General features: G+C 57.8%; 1 protein-coding gene across 5 annotated transcripts; it reads left to right on the forward strand.

Annotated features, from left to right (window-relative positions):
- Positions 1-7,082: 7,082 nt before the first annotated feature.
- On the forward strand, positions 7,083-14,084 carry LOC134432723 (uncharacterized). 5 transcript variants are annotated; one of them, XM_063181619.1, is made up of 5 exons: positions 7,083-7,509; positions 7,722-8,014; positions 8,424-8,750; positions 10,224-11,234; positions 11,690-14,084. In XM_063181619.1, exons 3-5 carry the CDS (start codon positions 8,640-8,642, stop codon positions 12,623-12,625), a joined length of 2,058 nt encoding a protein of 685 aa, XP_063037689.1. In that variant the 5' UTR covers positions 7,083-7,509; positions 7,722-8,014; positions 8,424-8,639; the 3' UTR covers positions 12,626-14,084. The 5 variants fall into 5 exon arrangements, with proteins under 5 accessions (XP_063037689.1, XP_063037690.1, XP_063037686.1 ...); XM_063181616.1 differs by having other exon boundaries at positions 7,084-7,509; positions 7,722-8,750; XM_063181617.1 differs by having other exon boundaries at positions 7,084-7,509; positions 7,722-8,750; positions 11,705-14,084.
- Positions 14,085-17,155: the final 3,071 nt, after the last annotated feature.

The raw sequence follows: 17,155 nt of genomic DNA on the forward strand, positions 1-17,155 counted from the left end.
TATCTTTTAAGGATTTTGTTAGGGTTACTGGAGATACAAACGATTTTGCAGAAAGCTCAGCAGCTGTCAGAGGATGAGCACCCAGAGGCACTGAGGGGGCTGCAGGAGGGGCACAAGAAGGCCCTGCAGCACTTGGGCACAAAGGCACAGCAGGTGAGTGCAAGAAGGGAGCAGCAAAAGGCCAAGCTGAAGGCAAAGGACAGGGCACAGTTCCCACAGCCCCTGAGGGATCAACCCCAGGGCCCAAGGGGGCCCCAGCAACCAGGGCACAGCTTGGCTACAAGCACCTGGCAGAGGCATTGCCCTCCTCGGCAGGGGAGAGCCCACCCAAACAGCCCCTGGCAAGGAACCAGGGCTCCAGCTGCAGGGCACAAGGACACTGCAAGCACAGACAGCAGCACCCTCAGGACTAGCAAGTCCACCCTTGATGGACATGGATTGGCAGGGCTGTCACAGCTCCCATCACACCAGGGACCCTCCACACTGCAGCCCTTGAGAACATTCAGGGTGGGTCTGCATTGAGAGGAGGCATTTCCTGATGGACACAGGGGTCTCTAAATCCACTCTAAACCTTAGTCCTAAGGGGGGGAAAATGCTAAAAATATGTTTCATTAGTGAGGGGATAAGTGGGAAACACGTATGGTTTTATTCCACCACTATTAGTAGATCCGGGAGATGGGTTTGAAATGCGTGAATTTTTATTTGCTCTTAATTTTTATCATGATTTACTGGGAGGAGATTTGATTACTAAACTCGTAACACAAATTAATATCATAAAAAGGGATACAGAGGCCAGTTCTTTTGTACCTCTGTGTCAAATGTCTGGCAAGGCCTATGCTGAAGTGAACCCTGAAGTTCTGGCAGCCCCAGGGAAAGAGGGAAAATTAGATATGGAGCCTCTCCAAAGCACTCTGAAGCAACCAGGACAAGTGGTGTCTAAAAGCAACACCCTGTTCCAGGGGAGGGAAGGAAGGGGAATCAGACACAGTGCAGGTCACCGCACCATGTTCAGCTCAACCGGCGCAGCTGTGGGTACTTGTAAGAGCCTGGCACTGAAATGCCCTGAGCAGGAAGGCTTCAATATCTTCTGCTGACACCATGGCACCTAACAGGGGGGCAAAAGCAATTCTCACTGCTTCAGCAACCACTGGAGCAGATATCAAGGCACATTTTCCCACAGGAAGCTGGGCTGGCACAGAGCCTGCCCTGGCACTTTGCTGCTGCCAACACCCAGCCAGGACATCGGCTCCTGCCTAAGGAGTGCAAAGCAGCACCACTGGTGGCCAAGGGGCCCATGCCAAGTGTCCCTGAGGGCAGAAACAGCCACCAGCACAGCTCAACACGGGGGGACCCCTCAGCCTGGCCTCAAGGGCTCTGGAGCCCCGGAGATTTGCACTTCCCGCCTGCAGCAGGAGGATGGGAGGCCGCCCCTGAGCCTGCCCTGAAGGCAACGCAGCAGCAGCCAGGGCTCCACAGCGGGCCAAGCCCCCGCGCCTGCCCACAGATCCTCGCCTGGAATCCTCTGCAATCCTGGCCACCCTCCTCTGCCAGCTCCAGCCACTGGGGCCAAGCCTTGCTGCCACTGCTGCAGCTTCAGCGCTGGCTGGGCCTGCACTGCCACAGCTGCTGGGGAACACCACGGCACAATTCCACTCTGGGGCTCACTGACACCCACACTCTGGGCTGCCTGCCGTTGAAGTATTGCAAAATGTACTGATTTCGGTTCTTTTAAACCTTATTTTTCTGCTCAGAAAGGTTTCTCTACTCAAAAGATTTTCCACTGGAAAAGGAATTTTAAAGGTTTTATTTAAGGGGTGTTACACCACTCAATGGAGATGAGTTTAACATCTGAACAGACTGGAAACAGCTCAAAAGACACCCACAGAGATAACGACCAGCAACAAATCATCAACATTGCCCAGCAGCAAACAGCAACCATCAGCTACCCCAGACACTGCCCCCGGCAGAGCTGGAGACACCTGGGCTGGAAAAGGCTGAGAAGGAAATCCAGGAGTGTGGAGACCGAATTCACATCAGAGGGGAAGAAATCCGGGTCCAACAGGAAACCAAATACTAAAAACTTACACAACTTGGAAAAAAGGAACATTAAAGGAGTGGATTTAGATTGGTCCAGACTACATAAAGTCTAGGAAAAATCGAGTAAAACTCACATGGCATGGAATGATTTTCTCTGCACAGCCGGGCTATTTGTGAAAGAAATTATTTCTGTTGCACATCCTGGCCAGAACCAAGGAATGCCTTGACTCTCTAACACTAAAGAGATTCTTTCAGCGGCAAAATAAAACATGAGAAAAAATTTGCGTAATATTCCCACTTTATATTTTTAGGTAGGTTTGGGACAGAAGTGTGAGAATCAAGTTTGGGTCAGGGTTTTTCCATGTTCGCCTTTATGTTGCATTTTGCAAAATGGAAGACCTTTAACCGTTATACTTTTAACTGGTAAACAGTTAATAATTCTTTTTTAAAATGCAGATTCTGGGGGACTACGCGTGACTCACCAGATGGCTGCCCTGGAACAGAAGCTCCATTCCAGGCAGCCTCCAGAGGAGCTTTAGAAATGCAAATGAACACTGCTGGGCAAAGTGTGGACAATGCACCTGGGTCTCTTGCCTGGGGCAGGAATTGGGCTGATTCCCTCTGCCCCTCACCCCAAGCTCTGCCTGCTGGCACTGATGGAATTTGCACAGCTCAAGGCAGAGCCCAGGGGGAGGATATCTGACCCTGCAACAGAAACCGGTGAAGCTGCAAAGGGAAACAGCAAATGGAGAATGTTGGGAAACTTCACTTTAAAAAGTGGGAGGGAATCATCCCTCTGGCCACTCCAACATGTGCTGCCACTGTCTGTGTTATATAGGGTATATTAGAGCAGTGGGGGTTTTTTGATACCAAAACTTCAGGGAAATCAGTTGTGATTACAACTATTTGATGATTTAATTAGGCAAAAGCAGTCAAATGATGCAGCCCTGGCTGGGGAGAGCGGCCAAAAACGGGGAAAAGATGAACGGCCAGGAGAACAAATTCTACAACACCATGGACCACCCCCTGGGAACCCAAACGAATTCATATCAGGAGCCACAGAACCCATTTCTCATTTCAATGGCATCATTAGATTACAAGCTGCCCTTGGAATAACCAACCAGACAGCTCCAGCTCCTGAACTTCTTGCCGAACAATCCACTGAAATGAGAAACACAACACATAACCATGGGATGGGATCAGATCATCTCTTATTATAAAAAAGAGGAGTTTCTGGAAAATTAAATGATTCAAACTGCTGTTGGCAAATAGATGACAAATGAAAAGTGGTGAAAAAAAACAAACAAAAACAACGGAAAAATTAAGCAGTTCATGTATTGGTCCAAACGTGGAAAGAATGGGAAGGGGACACGGTTTTGTGACTCCCTGGCAAAAAATGGGTTAAAGGAATGCTGTTTCTCGGCTGATGTGGTACAGCAACTCTCATCTTTTTTTCCATGTTCCACACCTTGAGAGTGCTGTTCATTCAGCAGCTGACCGAGGCACCAGGGATTCGTAGATAAGGAAGTAACGGGCGAAACCACCAGCTTCAATAAATGTTACTAATTAAAATGGACCGCTGCTCACACAAAGTCCCGCTGACTTCCTGAACTTCCAGAAGAACAAAGACTTAACAGAGCCGTGAATATCGGCTGTTATACAAAAGTGGGGGTGCACATTAACGAGGACATGCAGTTGGCGGATCGGGAGGTCTGAACCTTCCAAGCACCTCAGCCAGTGCACAAAGGGAGAGGGGGATAAGGCCGGGAAAATGAGGATAAAAAGGAGGCTGCGAACTACAACAATGGCAGAGACCGCACGGCAAATGCCCCACGGCCTCTCCCTCTGCCCAGCAATAAAGTCACTTTTACAGGACTCCTCTGTCTCCTCTGGGCACAGAAACTTCCGGCCACGGCAATTTCCCCGCACAGCCCCGGGCACGGGGCAGCCCCCTCTGTCCCAGCCACAGCAACCGGGCCGAGCCAGCGCTGCTCCGGCAGCGGCTCCTGCCGAGGCAGCGGCCGCAAGGAGACCGCGGGCAGCCGCTCCCGCAGCGCCCTCACGCCAGCGGCAACACGCGCCGGACACGGCACAACGAACCCGCCTGAGCCCCCTGCCGCCCCCGAGGCCCGCAGCCAGCCCCGAGACCCCGCACAACCCAGCGCGGCTCCCACCTGCGCTGCGGCCGCCTCCGAGCTCCGCCGCCGCCTCACCGCGCTCCGGCCGCTGCCGCCGCTCACGGCACCGCACACGCGCTCCGACAATGCCGCCGCTGCACAGCCACGGCCGCCCTCAGCCCGCCACCGGGGCCCGGCTCCGCCCCGCTCCCACCAATCAGCGCGCCACAACCGAGACTGACGGCACCATCGCCCAATCCTACCTAGGAGCGGGCTGTGCACACGGCACAGCCCCGCCCCGCGCTCTCAGGGCCCCCCGGGCTGCGTGAGGGCAGAGCCGGAGCTGAGGAACAGCCCTGGAACGGGCCCGGGCCCGAGGGGATTGAGGTGAAAACACAAACAAACTTCTCCGCACCTCCCGCCACGGCTTTCCCGGCACTGCGGCTCCGGTGGCTCCGGCTGAGCGGGAAGCCCTGGAGCCTCACTTCTCCTACCCCTAATTAGGAGCATCAGGGCATCGCTTTGATTTCCCCCAAAAAGGGAAAACTGCTCAAAACCCCTGTGGATGAGTGGGGGAGGGGAGAGATTTTTGACAGAAAACTCCAAAAACTCAGAGCAGGATAATGAGAAGTGTGGTAAATAGGTATGATCCGTGCTGACAAAATTAAAACAGTAATCAGTATTGATACAGTCATTAATATTTGGAGAAAATAAAACTCTTAAAAGGTGTAATGCCAAGAAAGAAAGGGAGAGGAGGGGTTCCATCCTCCCCCCCTCTCCTTTTTCCTGCAGATGTTCAAGGATAGAGGGAAAAGCAAGAGATAACAGTTACTAAAAATTAACAGAAAGGAAAATCTGGTTGGGACCCAGGAAAATGCTAGTTCTAAGAGATTTATTGCTTTGATGCTTAAATATAATATTATGTTCGTTTTGGCTTACATTATACTGGCTTGGTGCACATGTGTAACTCAAAGGTGAATGAAAGGACATCGAGGAAGAGGAGAGGCCTTCATCAGTGACGACCCCCAAAGACGTGTGTGACCACCAAACCGAGCGGTGGAGCATGCACGGTAAAGGTGGTGATGAGGGCAGAGGTAGAAGTCTGATGATTCGAAAATGGGAGGAGATGACATTGACATATGGCACAAAAGGGGAAATTTTCCCTTGGCAAGCTCGCATGTGAGGTGGCAGGGGTCCAAGGGCCCTGCACTCCGTACCCCTCTCCGTTTGGTTTTTTTGCTTATGTGCTATTACTGGAACCAAATTATCCCTTATTTTAACCAAATTACATTGTCAATATTTCAAGTGTATCTGATTTTATTTATTCCAAGCTATTCAATGAAAATTGCTGCTACCTTTAATATAGTTTGGTGTTTTTGTTGATGATAGGATAATATGACAAATATAACACCACTCTTCTCCCTCTCTCAGGCCTGCTCCAGCTGTGGCTGGCAGCTCCAAGCAGGACCCTGCACCCAGGCCCTTTGCAATAAACCCCAAGTTCCATGACCTGGCTTCAGAGATCTCTCGTCTCTCTCCGTCCCGACCATTCTACCCCTGTTGTCCTACAAAAATACCCCCAAAAACACCCAAACTCTAGTGAGAGATCACAAAATTACTCCAAAATAACCCAAAAAAAATCACCAAACTCTGGTCAGGGACCATGAAATTACCCAAAAATGCCCAAAATCTGGTGAGGAACCCCAAAATGACCCGAAAATACCCCAAAATGTAGTCAGGTATGCTAAAATATCCCAAAATCAGGACAAGGACCCCAAAATCTGGTCAGATAGCCAAACTTACCCCAAAAACAACTGGTCAGATAGGCAAACTTACCCCAAAAACACCTGAAAATACCCCAAAGTCCCCTCAGGGACTCCTAAATTACCCAATCCTCCCAGAATCCAGTCAGGGACCCCAAAATTATCTGAAAATACCCCCAAATTCAGCCAGGGATCCAAAAATTCCCCAAATGCGCCCAAATCCAGTCAGGGACCCCAAAATAACCCCAAATCACCCCTAATCCAGTCAGGGACCCACAAAATCCACTCGGGGATCTCCAAAATTCCTTCAGGATGCCCCAAATCTAGTCGGAAACTCCCAAAATCCTCCCAAACCCACTCAGAATGCCCCCAAGTGCCCCCAACCCTCCAAACTACCCTCAGTACCCCAGGTCCCCCGCAGGGCTCCCATATCGTCCTTAGGACCCTCGAAAATCTCCTCAGAATCCCCCCAGATTTCCTCATGACTTCTCCATATCCCCTCAAGACCCCTCCCAGATCTCCTCAGAGCCCCACAAACCCCCTCAGGATACCTAATTCTCCCCCAGGACCCTCCACATCCCCTCACCACGTCCCAAACCCCCTCACAACCCCTCAGCCCTCTCACAATCCCCCCAAACCCCCTCAGGACCACCCAAATACCCTCAGGATCCCCAGTTCTCCCTCTTACCCCCTCACATCCCCTCACAACCCCTCCAATCCCCTCAGGAGCCCCCAGACCTCCTCACGATCCCCAGTTCTCCCTCTCGATCTCCCCAAACGCCCTCAGGACACCCCACATCCCCTCAGGACCCCCAGTTCTCCCTCAGTCCCTCCCAATCCTTTCATAACCCCTCCAAACCCCTCCTCATCGCCCCTCCCCTCTCCCCGCTCCCGGTGCTGACCGCGGTCGCTGTCGCCCATCCCGCGCTGCCGGGGGGGGTCCCGGGTCTCCCTCGGCGCCCGCAGATTCCCGCCCCGCCCCCTCCCCCCTCCGCGGCCTCAGCCCCGCTCCGCCTCCGGTGGGCCCCACGGGGACCACAATGCCCACAATGCACGGCGGATTCGCCGGAAGCAGCTGCCGACGCCGAAGCAACGGGAACTTCTGCCAGTACTTCTGGCCGGCGCGGCTTCTGATTGGTCCGCGCCGCCTTTGGGGCTTCTCGGCAGAGGTCTCGCGAGAGAAGCACCGCGGCCCTGTTTGTTGAGGGCAACTCTGCGGGCTCCTCAGAGCCCTCCGCGTTCCCTCGTAAATCCAGCCAGGAACGGCGGAATGAATCCGCCTAGAAATGGTGGGATGGAGCCTAAATCCCCTGGGGATGGAGCCTAAGTACCCTTCTACTGAGCCTAAATCCCCTGGGATTTAACCAAAACGGCCAAATCCAGGCGCTTTCCATGGATAGGGGCGGTACTGGAAAGGGCGGGCGGTGACGTCACCTCACCCAACCCCTTTTCCGGCCCCTCCTGAGGCGGCTCCGCCTTTTCCCGGCGCCGGCCCCGGGGCCTGTTCTGGGCCGGGACCGGAGTTGGTGCCGGGGCTCCTTCGCCAGCGGAGCGTCCCCAAGGTGTTCCCAGTGAGCATGGAGCCCCAAGAGGTGCGACGGTGGGGGAGGGGGCAGTGGGGAATGGGGAGCACACGCGAGCGACAGTTCGGGGTAGCAGAGGGGTCGGGGGGTTGCCAGAGGGACAGAGGGGACAGCAGAGCCCTCCAGGGAGGGGACAAAGGGGAGCCCGGGAGGGCACAGGGGTCATCGCAGGAGGCCGTAAGTGCCACTAGGTCCCTGAACTTCCTCTGTCTCCTCCCCAGCTGTCCCCGGCCCTGATGCAGCCAGAGGTCACCGTGGTGGCCATCCTGGGTGAGCTGCTGGACACCCTGCCCAGCCTGGACGAGATGACTCTGCTCGTGTCCCCATTGCACCTGTACTGGGACCTGATGGACTTCACCAATGAGCTCCACAACAGCCTGTGCACTGATGAGACCTGGAGGCACCGCAATGTCACCTACGATGATGATGACGCTTTCACCTCTGATGATGATGACCCTCCCGCCTCCCTGAGCCAGGCCCTGGCCACCTACAAGAGCACCCATTGGACCAGCAGGTTTGATGTGCAAATGGTGGCCTGAGTGTGGCAGCGGTCAGTGGCCGCAGTCAAGGACAGCTGGGCCCAGCTGGCCAGGACGGCCACCAAGCTCCCCAACGCCTGCAGGGATTTGGCCACCAAGGCGGCCAACAGGGGAGCCACCGCCACTGCCCGGCCGAGGGAGCTGCAGGCCAAGACTGCCCGTGATTGGACAGCTCAGGAAAACATGGTGGAGCTGGGTCAGGCCCTGGGTAGGGAGGAGGGGGCCGAGGTGGTGGCCGGGCATGGAGCCCAGGTGTGGAGAGATGCCATGGTGGCTGCCAGCGAGGCAACAAGGGCCACCATGGTGAGACAGCGGGTGGATGCGTCCCTGGGGCTGCTGGAGCGCTTGGTGGCCGCGTGTGACGAAGCAACCGCATTCCCCCAGGAGCTGCAGCGCCTGCTCAGGGACACCAAAGGCATCCTGAAGGAGACAAAGAAGCAGTCCCTTAATGTCCCTGAGGATTTGGTGGCCAAGGTGGCTGTGGCCGAGTGGCTGTGGGAGGCCAACGCCCGCCTGGCCAAGGATCACCTGGGGGAGACACTTCAAGATATCATCAACTTCTTGTTCACCGGTGATCCTGCCAGCCCCAGTGCCTGTGGGATGGCCGAGCAGTGCCAAAGGGCCATCGAGGACATCCCAAGGCTAATTCGACCCCTGGTGTGTCCCCAAGTTGTCCCCAAGGTGTCCCCAGTGACCATGGAGCTCCAACAGGTGCGATGGGGGGAGGGGGAGGGAGAGGGACAGAGGGGACACTGGGGGGGAGGGGTCAGTGGGGGATGGGGGGACATAGGAGGTGGTGAATGTGACAGGGAGTCACAAAGGGGACAGGAGGCAGTGGCAGGAAAGGGGGAGGTGACAGAGAGGGGAGGGGAAAGGGGGGTGAGGGGCAGTGAGTAATGGAGGGAGGAGACACTAGGGCTGGCAAGGGGTAGCTGAGGGGACAGCAGTGAGGGCAGGGTGGTGGCAGGGCCTACTAGGGGAGGGGCAGAGGGTGGCGGAGGGAACAATAGGCTGAGAAAGGGATGGAGGGAACAAAGGGGACCCCTCGGGGGCAGGGGTCTACCCCAGGAAGCCACAAGTCCCATGAGATCCCTGACACCTCCCCTGTCCCCTCCCCAGCTGTCCCCAGCTCTGCTGCAGCCACAGGTCACCGTGGTGGCCACCCTGGGCGAGCTGCTGGACACCCTGCCCAGATGGGACAAGATGCTGCCCGTGTCCCTACCGTGTCAGCGCTGGAACCTGGAGGATTTCACCAGGAGCTCCGGGCCACCCTATACTGCATTGATGACAACTTGTGGTGCCACAATGTCACCTCCAGTGATGATGACCCTGTCACCTCCCCGAGCCGGTCCCTGGCCGCCTCCAACAGTACCCCATAGAGCACCTGGAACCATGTAAAAATGGCGGGCAGCAAGTGGCAGCAATCAGTGTCTGTGCTTGTGGACAACTTGGCAGAGCTGGCCAGGAAAACCCCCAAGCTCTGCAACACCTGCAGGGTGATGGCCACTGTGGCAGCAGACTTGGCAACCACCGCCACCTCCCGGGCCAGGGAGCTGCAGGACGCCCGCCTGGTCGTTGCAGGGACAGTTCGAGACATCATCAAGTTGTATTTCGATAGTGGTCCTGCCCGCCCCAGTGCCCACCCCAGCCATGGGGTGGCTGAGCAGTGCCAAAGAGCCATCGAGGACATCCCAAGGCTCGTTCAATCCCCAGAGTGTCCCCAGGGTGTCCCCAGTGTCTCCCCAGTGACCACGGAGCTCCGAGAGGTGTGATGGGTTGGGGGAGTGGTGGGGGGAGAGAGGAGCCAATGGGGGATGAAGGGGACGAGGGGGCTGGCGGGAGGGGAGAGGGGTCACAAAGGGGATAGGAGGGAGTGGCAGGAGGGAGGGAGGTGACAGGTGGAGGGGAAAGGTGGGGGAAGGTGGCAGTGGGGGATGGGGATGACTGGGGGGGTTGGGGACACATGGTCTAGCGGGCAGTGGCTGAAGGAACAGCAGAGGGTTGCAGGGGCTACGAGTGTGGTGGTAGGGGGTGGCAGAGAGGACGAGAGGGTGACAAATGGACAGCGGGGGAAGCAGAGCCCTCAAGGGAGGGGACAAAGGGGACCCCGGGAAAGGACCAGGGACTCTTGAGGAGGCCATAAGTGCCACCAGGTCCCTGACTCCTCTCCTGTCCCCTCTCCAGCTGTCCCCGGCCCTGCTGCAGCCAGAGGTCACTGTAGTGGCCATCCTGGGCGAGCTGCTGGGCACCCTGCCCAGGCAGGACGAGGAGATGAATCTGCTTGTGTTCCAAGGGTGCCTGTACGGGGATCTGGAGGTTTTCACCAGCAACCTCTGGGACACCCTCTACAGCACTGATGACACCTGGAGGCGCTGCAATGTCACATCAGATGACGATGACCCTGTCACCTCCCTGCGCCAGGCCCTGGCTGCCTATAAGAGCACCCCAGGGATCCCCCGGAACCGCGTGACAATGGCAGCCAGCGAGTGGCAGTGGTTGGTGTCTGTGCTGATGAATAGCTGGGCTGAGCTGGCCAGGACAGGCGCTGAGCTCCACAGCACCTGCAGGGATTTGGCCACCAAGGCGGCCGACAGGGCGGCCACAGCCACCGCCCGGACCAGGGAGCTGCAGAACGAGGCTGCCCGTGATGGGACAGCTCAGGAAAACATGGTGGAGCTGGGTCAGGCCCTGGGCAGGGAGGAGGGGGCCGAGGTGGTGGCCAGGCATGGAGCCCAGGTGTGGAGAGAGGCCAGGGTGGCTGCCAGCGAGGCAACAAGGGCCACCATGGAGAGACAGCGGGTGGAGGTGGCCCTGGGGCTGCTGGAGCACTTGGTGGCCGCGTGTGACGAAGCCACCGCGTTCCCCTGGGAGCTGCAGCGCCTGCTCTGGGATATCGATGCCACCCTGGAGGGCACAAATGAGGCGTCCCCTGATGTCCCTGAGGACTTGGTGGCCAAGGTGGCCGTGGCCGAGCAGCTGTGGGAGGCCAAGATGCACCTGGTCAAGGATCACCTGCTGGGGGCAGTTGATGACATCATCAAGGTCTATTTCGCTGGTGGTCCTGCCTGCCCCAGTGCCTGTGGGGTGGCCGAGCGGTGCCAAAGAGCCATCGAAGACATCCCAAGGCTCCTTCGACCCCCAGAGTGTCCCCAGAGCATCCCCAGTGTGTCCCCAGTGAGCGTGGAGCTCCAAGACGTGCGATGGGGCGGGGGGAGAGGGGGACAGAGGGGACACTGGGGGTGAGGGGCAGTGGAGAATGGGGGAAGATGGGGGATGTGGTGGGAGGGGACAGGGGGTCGCAAAGGGGACAGGAGGCAGTGGCAGGAAGGGGAGAGGTGACAGAGCGGGGGAGGGGAAATGGTGTGGGGGCAGGGGGGATGGGGGTGACACAGGGGGTTGGGGACATGAGGGCTGGCAGAAGGGACAGCAGAGGGTGGCAGAGGCTATGAGTGTGGTGGCAGGGCCTGGCAGCAGGGACAGCAGGGAGGGTGGCAGGGGGTGGCTGAGGTGATGAGGGGGTGACAAAGGGACAGAGGGGACAGCAGAGCCCTCCAGGGAAGGGACAAATGGGATCCCAGGAGGGCACAGGGGCCACACAAGAGGCCACATGTGCCACCAGGTCCCTGACACTTCCCCTGTCCCCTCCCCAGCTGTCCCCTCCCCAGCTGCTGGAGGCTCTGGTGTCCGTGGTGGCCACCCTGGGCGATGTGACGGCCACCGTGACCGGGCCACACTGGGGCGTGCGGCGCTGTGCGCCCCCAAAGTTGCTGCACGCGGCCCTGAGGATCTTCACCTGGAGCCTCCGTAAGGGCCTGGAACACCCCGGTGTCCCCTCCCTGGGCCAGACCCTGGCCACCCTCGGGGCCACCCCGGGGGCCACCTGGGCCAATGTGAGAGCCACAGGCAGCGCCTGGCGGGAGTTGGTGTCTGCGTGTGAGGAGAGATGGAAACAGCTGGTCGAGGAGGTCACCAAGCTCCGTGATGCCTGCAAGGACGCGACCCTCGCCTGGGCCAGGGACCAGCAGGACAAGGCCACCTGCCGGGGGACAGCTGGGGACAACCTGGCAGCCACAGCCCAGCAGCTCATGGTGGCCCTGGACAGGGATGAGGAGGCCTCAGTGGGGGCCACATGTGATGCCCAGGTGGCAATGGCCACCAATGAGGCCATGGGAGAGGCCGTGGTGGCCTCCAGGCGGGCGAGGGCGGCCATCAGGAGGAGACATTGGGCAGAAATGGCCCTGGAGCCGCTGCAGCACTTGGTGGATGCGTGTGACAGAGCCACTGAGTTTATCAGTTACATGGAGTGCCAGCTCAGGGACACTGAGGCTGCCCTGGAGGGGACAAAGGAGGCATCCCCCAATGTCCCTGAGGACTTGGTGGCGAAAATGGCCAAGTTTGAGCAGCTGTGGGAGGCCAGCGCCCGCCTGTTCAAGCATCACCTTTTGGGGACACTTGGGGACATCCACGACCTCCTCTTGAGTCCCTGTAGTGGCCACAGTGGCCCCAGTGGCCCCGGCAGCCGTGCAGGGGCTGAGCAGTGCCAAAAAGCCATCAAGGACATCCCAATGCTGCTGCGGGGACAGTGATGTCACCACTGTGATGTCATTGGTGCAGTGATGTCACTCGACTTGTGGACAGTCGAGTGCCACCAGCTCCTTGAGTGCCGCAGCGCTGTGTGTCACCAAGAGCCCCTCGAGTGCCACCAGTTCCTCAAGTGCCACCAGCTTCTCGTGTCACCAAGAGCACCTCAAGTGCCACCAGCTCCTTATGTCACCACGAGCCTCCAGAGTGCCACCGGTTCCTCAAGTGCCACCAAGAGACCCCCGAGTGTCACCAGGACTGGCCCAGTCGCTGTGTGGGGGTCCCTGGTGTCACCGGGGTCTCTGTCTGTGTCACACGCCGCCCTTGAGCACCCACTGGGACCCCCCTGAGCACCGGGACCCCCGAATTTCACCGTCCTCGTGCACCGGGACGCCCCCGTCAGGACCCCCCTTAGGCATCAGGACCCTCGAGTTTCCCTCCCTCTCCTCGTGCACCGGCACCACCGGACCCCCCCCAGGAACCGGGACCCTCCCCTGGTGCACCGGGACCACCGGAGACCCCTCCATCAATCAGTGCTGTCATCGTTCATTGGGACCCCCCCTCAGGCACTGGAACCACCAGAAACCCCCCCAAATCACCGAGCACCGAGACCCCCCCTCGTGCACTGGGGCCGCTGGAGACTCCCCCGAATCACTGAGCACCCCCTGTGCACCAGCACCGGGACTGGACCCTCCTCGTGCCCTGATCCCCCCTCACCGAGCACTGGGACAGGGACCGGACCCCCCCTCGTGTACCGACCCCCCTTTGTGCCCCCCCCCCATCACGGGGGTTCTGCCCCCTCCCCTTTGAGCCCCCAGAGCCGCGGGACCCCCGGGAGCAGCACCGGGACTGGGGGGAGCCGGGAGTGGGACCAGGGGGCTCCGAGTGCTGGGGGGCACAGGGGGGTCCCCAGCACTGGGAGGTTCTCTTGGGGCTCAGTCCTGTCTGCCCCTCCCCCATTATCAGCCGGGACCCCCTGTGAGAAACAAGGGTCAGAATTGAAATATTTATAAAAGTTTGTTAAAGGTTAAAATTCTGGTGCTAATTGCCAAAAGCTCACCTTTAATTAAGCCATGTTCTTTATGTCCTGTTACATCAAAGAGGTTTTAAGGCATATTCATTAGGGTTTATGCATATTCATAATATAATGTTAATTAAAATATATATTAGTATTATATAGAGAGAGTAATACAATAGAAATATTATATATTTGATTAAAATATTTTACATTAATGTATTTTATACTAACAGAATTTATATTATACTTACGTATTATTAATATATTAACTAAAAATTTGCTCCTTTTAATATAAAATTATGTATATATTTTTCTATATTCTATATAAATTTATTTCATACATTCCTGTGAGTTCAGATGTTCTTTTGTTTGGTTTTAACCCTTGACTTGCCTCCACGCTATCTTGTGCATTAAACCAATTTATTTTATTTCTCCTTGCAGTTAAATCGTGTCGTGTTTTCACTCTCTGGTGACGAGAGAATTCTTCTTTTTTGCTGTTTTGCCACTGGGGTGGAACTGGGGCACTGGTCAGAAATGGGAACACTGGGACAAGGACACTGGGACAGGATGGGGACACTGGGATGGTGACATTGGTATGGGGACAATGGGGCGGTGGCACTGGGCTGGCACTGGGAGCACTGGGCTGGTGGCACTGGGACAGGACTGGGGACACTGGGCTGGCACTGGGTTGCTGATGCCAGCATTAATTAATTAATTAACCCCCCAAGCCCCGATTGTTTGAGAAGGCAAATCTCTTTTTGCATCCATCGCTCAGGGGAACCCTTCCCATCGTTCCTTTGATCTCTCGGTGCCGGTTCGATCTCCCCGCAGAGCCAGAGCCGATGTCCAAGGAATGGCGCCCGCCGGAAATGGGCGGGGTGATGTGACGTCACAACATCAGCCCCCGCCCCCCGCATGGCCACGGCCAGCTGGTGGCCCCGCTGGTGCCCAGGTGACACCACGATGTCCCCTCACCCGCTGGGCCACCTGGCAGGACACGGCCACCGCGGGCAGGGCCAGCAGCAGGTGACCGTCCTCAGACACCCCAGGGACACTGTGGGGACACGGGGACACCGCACAGGTGGTACCTGGGACACAGCAGTGCCACCCATCCAGTGCCACCTGTTCAATCCCAGTGTCCCTGTGCCGCTGCCACCAGCCCTGTCCCCATGTCCCCAGTTCCATCCCAGTGCCACCAGTCCAGTGCCAGCAGTCCAGTGTCCCCAGGGCTGCCCCACTGTCACACCCCAGTGTCCCCAGTTCAATCCCAGTGCCACCAGGTTCATCCCAGTGCCACCAGCTCAGTTCTATCCCAGTGCTCTCAGTGCCAGCCCAGTGCCACCACCCCACTGTCCCCATACCAATGTCACCATCCCAGTCTTCCCAGTCCCCTCTCATTGTCCCCAGCTCCAGCCCAGTGTCCTCAGTCCTGCTCCAGTGCCACCTGCCCAGTTCCATCCCTGTGCTCCCAGTGCCACCACCCCATTGTCCCCATACCAATGTCTCCATCCCATTGCCACCAGTTTCACCCCAGTGTCCCCCTTCCTGTCCCACTATCCCTGTCCATTTTCCTGCCAGGATCTTGATTTGAAATTGGTTTTTGTGGATTGTTTTTGGAGATCCAGTAGGGGTCTGGGCTTTGGGATTGGTTTGGATCCAGGATTTGTGACCTTTTAGGATTGGATTTGGGGTATCCAGCGGCATTTGGGATCTGGGAAGTTTTAGATCCAGGATTTGGGATTTGAGACCATTTCGGGTTATTCCTTGGGATCCAGTAGGATTTGGGATCGCTTGGGAGCCTTGGTGTCCCCAACAACCCCCCAGTGTCCCCAAGGGGTCTCTTTTTCTCCCCTTCCCAGGCTCCCCTTGGAACCCCGCCCCTTTCCCATGCCCCATTGGTCTCTCGCCAGGCCCCGCCCAGTTTCGTTTCCTTTTAGGCCCCGCCCCTTTCCCCGCCCCATTCCTTCTCGGTCAAGCTACGCCCACTTTTGTTTCCCTCCAGGCCCCGCCCCTTTCCCACACCCCCATTCCTTGCCCGCTTTTTCCCGCGCTCCCCGATTTTCGCATCCCAGGCCACGCCCTCTCCCTTCCCCATTGGCCGCCGCTTATGGGGCTCCGCCCCTTTTCTACTCTCCCATTCCTCGCCTTTCCAATCCACGCTCCCTCCCAGCTCTGCCAGTCTCCATTGGCCGTCCCGCGGGGCCCCGCCTCCCCGTGGGCGTGACTACAAGCCCGATCGGCGTTGATTGACAGGCTCCGCTCAGTGGCGGCCCCCCCGGGGCCCAACGCGGGCCGGGGGCTCGGGGGGGCCGGGGAGGGGCTGGGGGCATTTCGGGGGGGTTCAATCAATGGGGGGGTGCCGGGGGGATCCTGGTGAGTGCGGGGGGGTCCCATGGATTGGGGGGGTCCTAGTGAGTGGGAGGGCAGTGAGGGGTGGGGGGTGGGGGTCGGGTCCCATGGATGGTGGTGTCGGTGTCCTGGCGCACTGGGGGGAGCTCATGGATCGGGGGGTCCCAGCGCTTTGGGGAATCGGTGAAGGGAGGGAGCAGTGAATGGGGGGGCCCTGGTAGATTGGGGAGGGGTCCTTGATGATAACGGGGCTGGGGGCAGAGGCAGCGACTCAAGGCACCATTAGGCAAACAATAAATCAGTAACACAGTGCACACATCAGCGGATAGATTATATTGTACCAGCAAGCAGCTGCAAGGGATTATCAGTCATCAGTATCAATATCAAGCACCATAGCAAAATACTTGTGATCAATAACAATTGCAAAAGCCAATACAGGAATTGCAAAAGCCAATTATTGTATTGTCATTTATAACCCAGCTGCACTGCAGCCACGGCGGAAAGCTGCCTCTGCTGAAGGCACCGAGGGGGCTCATTCACCCCCTGACCTGGTACCATGTCCCTGCATGTCCCTGAGCATCCCAAGTGACAGTACCCCAGGAATTCCCATCAGGATTTGGGACAATTGCAAAGAAAATTCCCAGAAAATTCCCTCCAGCCTCCGCATCACCTCCTTGTGCCCTTCCCTCAGTGTCCCCAAGGCCACCACGATGTCCCCGAGCGCCCGGGCAGCGCTGGGGAAGCCCTGTCCCCTTGTCCCCCATGGTGTCACCTCCCTGTCCCGGGTGACAGTGGCCACCAATGTCCCCAGCGCCAGCGTAACCTCCTCCACCTGCCCCAGCACATCCGCGGTGACCTCGTTGGTGGCCGTGGTGGCCTCGGCGCTGGCCCTGGTGGCCGCCACCCGCCGGGCGCGGTCATGCAGGCGCAGGGCCATGTCCCTCTGGTGGCCCCGTTGGTGGCCAGGTGATGCTGCAATGTCCCCAGATCCTGCCAGGCCACCTTGCAGGACACGGCCACCATGGCCAGGGCCAGCAGCAGGTGACCGTCCTCAGCCAACCCCAGGGACACTGCAGGGACATGGGGACACTGGACAGGTGGCACCAGGGACACGGCAGTGCCACCAGCCCAGTGCCACCTGTTCAATCCCCGTGTCCCCGTGCCACTG

Source organism: Melospiza melodia (assembly GCF_035770615.1).
Source record: "Melospiza melodia melodia isolate bMelMel2 chromosome 7 unlocalized genomic scaffold, bMelMel2.pri SUPER_7_unloc_1, whole genome shotgun sequence".
NCBI lineage: Eukaryota > Metazoa > Chordata > Aves > Passeriformes > Passerellidae > Melospiza > Melospiza melodia.